The 8,240-nt window shown below is 39.4% G+C and overlaps 1 protein-coding gene across 1 annotated transcript; it reads right to left on the minus strand.

The window, feature by feature from the left end:
* Window positions 1-210: 210 nt before the first annotated feature.
* On the minus strand, window positions 211-1,019 carry LOC130874772 (40S ribosomal protein S2-like). The gene is made up of 2 exons (XM_057770253.1): window positions 979-1,019; window positions 211-925 (listed from the first exon to the last, which is right to left on the minus strand). The coding sequence occupies exons 1-2, from the start codon at window positions 1,017-1,019 to the stop codon at window positions 211-213; spliced, it is 756 nt and encodes a 251-aa protein (XP_057626236.1).
* Window positions 1,020-8,240: the final 7,221 nt, after the last annotated feature.

Raw genomic sequence — 8,240 nt, forward strand, 5'->3', positions numbered from 1 at the left:
AAAGATGAGATTAGAGAAAAGGGAACATCTGAGTACTTCTAAGGGCAACACACTATTGTAAAATGATGGGAGACACTACAGCATAATGATAGAACTGCTTGCTCCACGTATGCTAGCATCTTCAGGGTTCTTTTTTTTTTTTAAAAACAAACTTAATTCAATTTTATTTTCCTTATATAAAAACCCTTACGTGGTGGCCACAGCTGGAGCCTAGATCCTCTGAACAGCGACTCTGGTGTGGGTTTTCACAAGATGGTCAGTGAATTCCTGATAAGGAGACTTGGTGAACACAGTCTCTTTCCAGAGGTCGGGGGTCAAGTAGCTATAGGTCTTAGAGATGGCATCAAATGTGGCCTTGGCAAAGTTGCCCAGAGTGGCAGTACAGCCCCTGACTGATGTGTAGCAGTCATCAATGCCAGCCATCATCAGTAGCTTCTTGGGCACTGGAGCGGAGACTATTTCAGTGCCTCTGGGGACAGGGATGAGAGGCACCAGCACAAAACCACCGCGGCCTGTAACTTTGCAAGGAACAGTGTGGGGCTTGCAAATCTTGTTCCCCCAGTAGCCTCTCCGCACAGGGACAATGGAAAGATTGGCCAAGATGATGGCCCCTCGGATGGCAGTGGCTGCCTCCTTGGAGCACTTGACACCGAGACCTACGTGACCATTGTAGTCCCCAATAGCAACTAAAGCCTTGAACCTGGTCCACTGGCCTGCCCTAGTCTGCTTCTGCACGGGCATGGTCTTCAGAATCTCATCCTTAAGGGAAGCTCCCAGGAAAAAGTCAATAATGTCAGATTCCTTAATGGGCAGGGAGGACAGGTAGATCTCTTCTAGGGATTTGATTTTAATGTCCTTAACCAGGTGGCTGAGCTTGGTGACGGGAATCCACTCCTTGTCTTCAGCTTTACCTCTGCGAGCCCCGCGGCCCCTCAGACTGCTGCAGAATCCACCACCGCCTCCAAATCCTGGGCCGCGGGTCCTCCGGGCCCTCCTGCTGCACTGGCGTCATCCGCCATTTGCTGTTTTCCAGAAGAAAGCTCAGGGTTCTTGTATATGCTGATTAAAGGCAGATCTGAAAAAGTGGGTTTACTCTTTTGAATATAAAAGTCACCTGTTAAATAATTCTCTAAAATCAGTTTAAGATTAAAGAGTATCAATAGTGTCAATAATCAAACAATAAAGATATTCATCCAACTCTGAATGAGGTGTGTGCATGTGCGTATTACTATGTGTGCAGCAGCACAAGTGCATGTGGGTACTTGTGCACTCATATACATGTGATCAGAGAAGAACCTCGGGTTCAGTTTCTTATGTGCCATCCGTTTTGGTTTCTTGTGACAAGTACTTCATTGATCTGGGACTCACCAAGTCACCTAGTATAGCTAACCAGTCAATCTTTTTTCTGTTTCTCCATTGGGATTATAAGGATATACTACCATGCCCTTTTGTTTATGTGAATTCTGAGAGATTACACCCAAGACTTCTTGTTTACCAGGCAAGCATTTTATTGAATCCCTTTTGGATGATCAAAAAAAGGTAAAGGAAGAACAATGGGAATACAGTACCAAAGTAAAGTGTTTTCCAGCACAGCCATCTCTCCCTGACACTTACATGACAGGAAGTGTATTATTTTCCATTTGAATGACTGTAAATATAGATGTTAGGTGTTTAACATAATCCACATGCAGAAGGAATATATCTATTACTTTTTAAAAGTCAAAGTTGAACACTTGTAAGATAATTTTAAATGGCTGTTGATGGGGTGGCTGGTCACAGATAAAACTATTGATGCTCTTAGCTGGCTCAATGGCTAACATAATTGCTCTTCAGCATTAAGACCAGAGTGTGGGAGCATAGTATAAATGCTAAGTGACTGTAGCTCTCCACCTGCAATTCTAGCCCTCAGTAGGTATAGAGGATAAACCACCAGGGAAACTGGCTAGATAGACTACCCTTACCAGGAAAGTGAGAGGTAAGTTTTGACACTAGGGTTGTCCTCTAAACTACACATTCATGTCCTGGCATGTGCACACCAATATATGCACACATACATGTGCGCATACACATACACGCATGCACACACATACACAAATAGAAACAACATATTTGCACTAAAGTAGACACTAAAATGATCATAGGTATACTAACATTTCTTATAAATTTACAATATATTGAATAATATTAACACATGCTGTTTTGCCATGAATTTTGCACATGTTGCAGTAGTATGTAAGTGGCATGCTATGAAGACAATAAGGAGATGGTAGAGAGATTCTATTCCACCTGATGACTAATACTGATGGTTAACTTGAAAGATTTGCTTAGGATACAAACCCCTGGTCACATATGTGAATTTCAAGACTAGGTTATCTAAAGTGTGAAGACCATCCCTCACTGTTGATAACACTACTCCATGAGCTGGGTTCTGGAGTAAATGAGAAAGAGAAAGAGAGGTGAGAATGTGAATTCACTTCTCTCTGATTCCTAATTGCACACATTATGTAACCAGGCAACCTAAACTCATGCCACGATATCTTTGTACCTTTCAAATGTGAGCCAAAATAAACTTTTCATTACTTAAGATGTAGTTTACATGTATTTTCTTACAACAATAAATAAAATAATTAATAAAAAAATTGTGATTTTAACAACAGAAGACTGCAGAGAAGAGAAGAGGGGAATGCTGTCAACTGTCCCAGGGTTTGGGTTTTATACCTTCTAGCACAAAGTAACAAGGTAAGAATTTACTTCCTTCTCATAAATCTTTGCCCATTTCAGCCGGCTGATGATGGCGCACGCCTTTAATCCCAGCACTCGGGAGGCAGAGGCAGGCGGATCTCTGTGAGTTCGAGACCAGCCTGGTCTACAGAGCTAGTTCCAGGACAGGCTCCAAAGCCACAGAGAAACCCTGTCTTGAAAAACCAAAATAAATAAATAAATAAATAAATAAATAAATAAATAAATAAATAAATAAATCTTTGCCCATTTCATTTAAGCAAAAAGACAAGAGCATGTCATATTGTGTGCAGACAATCATTGTCATTCTCTTTTCTTTGGCCATTGAAACAGGAAATGATCTAGAAGGAAGCTTTCCCCACAGCAGGCATCCTAAAAACAGGCACAGTGCAAAGACAGCTTACATTGAGTGGGCATGCCATACAAGTAACAAATGTTATTTCAGTAGTAAAATCTAGCCTCACTGATTGACAACTGTAATATAGCAACATATACCACGTAGGGTAATAAGTTATATACCTGTTTGTTATTAAGTAGAAATGTAGGCCCACTTGTACACACGGGGAGCTATGTTCATGGGGATTGTAGACTTTATTATTTCACTTTATTCCCCTGAGCCTCAGAGTTGTGCCCAAAACTCACTTGCTTTAGTATTTAAAGTTGATTCTCTACAGACTTTGTCTTTTGAAACTTCAAATTCTTATGCAAACTTTAAATAACCAGGTTGGGAAAATAGTACTGATCTTCATTATCTTCCGCTGTCCCTTAAAAAGACGCATACCTTACATGTTTTATTCTGAACCTGATCCAATTATTCAGCCAAGTGAATTTCAAGAGACATGTTATTATTATCCTATATCTAGAAAACAAAACAAATTAGCTTGTGCTATAGTTTCTTGACAATTAAAAAGTATTACGCTAAATCCATTAATAAGTAGAAGATAGCTTTTCAGCTAAAAATGCTTGCTGCAGAGCCTGGCCACCTGAGCTCAGTCCCTGAAATCCACAGAGTGGAAGAAAAGAAATGGGTCCCACAGAACATGCTGTGACAGGCAAATGCAGCAAATGCGCATACTCAATGAGTGTACAGATGCAGAAATGCAAGTGGATTAACATAAATTCTTACCTTAAATGCCATTGGTAAAACAGTTAGATCAGTGGGTTAAACGCTCAAATACTGAACTATAACCCTAATCATCAGACATGGAAGACTTAGAAGATCTGACACAGTGAATTTTACACATTCCTAGACTTACTATCAGAGTCCACTGAGAGCAACTATTAAAACTGGCACTACTAACATTGTGCTGAGTTTACCAAAAGTAATTTTATTTTTAATATAGAAAAAAAGCATGAGAACCAGAAAGCATATTTGGCCACAATTTCATTTCCTAAGCAAATACACAGTCACAAACAATTTTTTAAGAGAATAGAGGTGTATAGGAAGCAAGCTGAGAGCAAGAAATCTTGAGCACTGACTTCTTTGGTGTGGAAGTGTGAGTTGTGAGATCCATGCCAGCATACATTGAGATTTGATGGAATCAGATTTACTCATAGCACGGAAATTTCACTGTAGCAAGAAAGGCACTAGAACTAGAACTTGTTGCCTTTTGGGTTTTGTTCATTTGTTTGTACATGGAGCAGGTAGGAGGAACAGATGGAAGCAATTCATTAATTTAATCCTTTCATTTCAAAATTAAGAAGAATTCTAGATCAAGAAACAAACCTTGATTTCTGATTAAGGCTGGCTCCAACATGTTTTTGTTTTATGATTTTTATCTGGCTGGAAAAGACTGTGGGGCCACTGGCAGTGGAACCAGGATTTATCCCTACTGCTTATATTGGCTTTTTGGAACCCATTCTCTTTTGAGAGATACCTTGCTCAGCCTAGATATAGTAGGGAGGACCTTGGTCCTTTCTCAAAGCAATGTGCCTTACCTTCCCTGAGGAGTGGATGAGGAGGTAGAGTAGTGGTGTAGGTGGAGGGAATGGGATGAGGGGAGGGAGTGGGAACTGGGATTGATATGTAAAATAAAAAATAGATTTTTAATAAAAGGAAAAAGATTTCTCTCAAATGGACACAAATCCACTAGCATAGGATACAGCTGAGGAAATACCCCACTTAGATTGACCTATGGAACATTTTCTTGATTGATGTTTGATGTACAAGAGCCCAGCCCACTGAGTGGTGCCACATCTGTACAGGTGGTCCTGACTTCTACAAGAAAGAATATTGAGCAAATCATGAGGGGTAAGACAATAAGCAGGACTCCTCTATGGCTTTTGCATCAGTTCCTGCCTTGCATTCTTGCCTTGAGTTTATTTCATGATCAATTGTAACTGTAAGATGAAGTGAATCCTTTTCTCCCCTAATTGCTTTAGATCCATGTCTTAACCATAGCAACAGAAACCAAACTAGGAATGTGGCAAATTATTTGATGCCCATTGAAGGTGGCTGTGTGAATTAAAATAGGGTGCTTAGTAATATCACTCACAAGACACAAGGAAACATGATTACCATGGTAGATGAAAGGGTTGTGTCTGAGCTTCTGTTTCCTCCAACATGAATCTAACAACGATGATCTACGGACTTGGAAGCATATATTGTGCACAGACCTTAGTGGTGGGCAGTTCCTCTGCCTTCAACTTTACCCTTTCCTAAAGTATTAAGAAAAGTCACTTCCAAGTCTCTCATTCAATTTCAGAGCACAGAAAAATCTTCACGAATATTTTTGGATTCATTATTTAATGCAACTTTTCTAGAAAAAATTGAGAAGATAAAATGAGTAGTGTCTTTATCTCTTAGAGTTGTCCTGGAATTGAGAGTTCTGCACAGATTCCCACTTAGCTTTCCTGACTTCTTCTTTTCTGCTGCATATTAGTTCAGAGGTTTATTCTCTACATTTGTGCCCATTTAGCGATTTTATGCATCAATTGCACATCCTATTGTCTCTTTCTAATATGCTTTTAAAGTTTTCTGTCTGAGTATTTTGACTGCATGCATGTATGTGTACAACATCCATGCCTGGCGCTGACAGAATTTAGGAGAATACATCTGCTCCCTTGGAACCAGAGGTAAAGAGGGTTTTGAACCATCAAATATGTGCTGTCAATCAAAACTGGGTCCTCAACAAGAGCAGCAAGTACTCATAACCACTAAACCAAATCTCTAGTTCTAAAGTTTTCTTCATCTTCATAAAAAATAAATTATACTACTGTTTATCTGTTTCATGTGTGTGTGTGTGAATGTTTATGTGTACACATGTGCTTTGAGGATGGGAAGATGGCTCAGTGGGTAAAGTGCCTGCCTTGGAAATATGAAGTTCTGAGGTCTGATTCTCAGAACCCTTGTAAAAATCTGGTCAGGAGGAAATATGTCCATAGTCAAGTGTTGGAGAAAAAGATACAAGAATGTCTCTGCAGTTTATTCACCAGACATTCTAGTCAATTGGTGAGCATAAAGATTAATGAGAATTCTTGTCTCAAAAACTAAGGTGGAGAACAATTGATGAAGACACCAACTCAACATTGACCTCTGACTTCCGCACACAAATTCATGGGTGTACACATCTGTGCAAATACATGGACATAAACACATACTATACATACAAAATGGTTAACAGCTATCCAATATTCGAATTATATGAATTAATTAGTATCTTATATACAAAACTCCCGTGTCAAATTATGCATCATATCAAAGGGTATACAAAGTTTGTCACTCTTAGTAACAGAAGATGACAAAAGAAATAGCATATATGCACAATATCATAACAGTAGCAAGGTTGAACAATCAATCTATCACGACCTTCATCTTGTTGGGCAGCCATTCGTTGGGAGCCATACCACCTTTTGGGGGTGATCTCTACTACAATCCTAGTCGCAGTGGATTTGTACACTTCAGAGTAGGAGTATGAGCATTAGAACAGAGACAAGAAAGAATCACAGAAATATAGGATAGTATTGGGAGGACCACTCAGTAGATACTGAATGCTGAATTCCCAGTTCTGAGTTCTCAGTTTGTCCATATTTACATTTCCATGCACTTTTATAGCTTAATACAAAAGGTAGAAGAAAACAAAGACTGCTTTCACATGATACAAAGAACAAGCACAACAGTTACTTAGCCCAATGCTTGAGACAACAAGTCATTACTTCTTGAGAAAAGCATTCTGCTGTTCAGGCAGAGAACCCACCCTAGACCAATTATCATGAAGGCAGCCACTCCCTACCTAGATCAAAGCTCCAGTTTTGGAGATCTGACCTCTGTCTGATGTGGGGTTAGTGAAGATCTTTTCCCATTCTGTAGGCTGTCGTTTTGTCTTGTTGACCATGCCCTTTGCTTTACAGAAGCTTTTCAGTTTCAAGAGGTCCCATTTATTAATTGTTTCTCTCAGTGTCTGTGCTACTGGGGTTATATTTAGAAAATGGTCTCCTGTGCCAATGCATTCAACTGTACTTCCCACTTTCTCTTCTATAAGGTTCAGTGTGGCTGCCTTTATGTTGAGGTCTTTGATCCATTGGGACTTCAGTTTTGTGCATGGTGATAAATATGGGTCTATTTTCATTCTTCTACATGTTGATATTCAGTTATGCCAGCACCATTTGTTAAATATGCTTTCTTTTTTCCATTTGATATTTTTTGCTTCTTTGTCAAAAATCAGGTGTTTGAAGGTCTGTGGATTAATATTCAGGTCTTTGAATCGGTTCCATTGGTCCTCCTGTCTGTTCTTATGCCAATAACAGGCTGTTTTCAGTACTGTAACTCTGTAGAAGTGTTTGAAGTCAGGGATTGTGATGCCGCCAGAAGTTCTTTTATTGTACAGGATTGTTTTGGCTATCCTGGGCTTTTTGCTTTTCCATATAAAGTTGAGTACCATTCTTTCAAGGTCTCTGAAGAATTTTGCTAGAATTTTGTTGGGCATTGCATTGAACCTGTAGATTGTTTTTGGTAAGATTGCCATTTTTACTATGTTAATTCTTTCTACCCAAGAGCATGGGAGATCTTCCCACTTTCTAGTGTCTTCTTAAAATGGATAAGGAAAATGTGGTACATTTACACAGTGCAGTACTACATATCAGAAAAAAATAATGACATCTTGAGTTTTGCAGGAAAATGGATGGAGCTAGAAAACATCAGTTTGAGTGAGGTAACCCAGACACAAAAAGACGATTATTACATGTACTCACTCATATGTCACTTTTAAACACAAAGCAAAGAAAACCGGCCGATAATTCACAATCCCAGAGAACTGAGACAACAAAGAGGACCAAAAGAGGGATATACATAGATCTAATCTACATGGGAAGTAGAAAAAGACAAGATCTCCTGTGTAAATTAGAAGCATGGGTATCTTGAGGGAGGTTTGAAGGGGAAAGGAGGGGAGAATCAGGGAGGGGAGCAGAGAAAAATGTAGAGCTCAGTCAAAAAAAACTCCAATTTCAAAAGAAGGAGCAAAAGTATGCTTGAATTCCCTGACCTTTGGTCAGGGTAAGGAGAA

This window comes from Chionomys nivalis, chromosome 5 (assembly GCF_950005125.1).
Source record: "Chionomys nivalis chromosome 5, mChiNiv1.1, whole genome shotgun sequence".
Lineage (NCBI taxonomy): Eukaryota > Metazoa > Chordata > Mammalia > Rodentia > Cricetidae > Chionomys > Chionomys nivalis.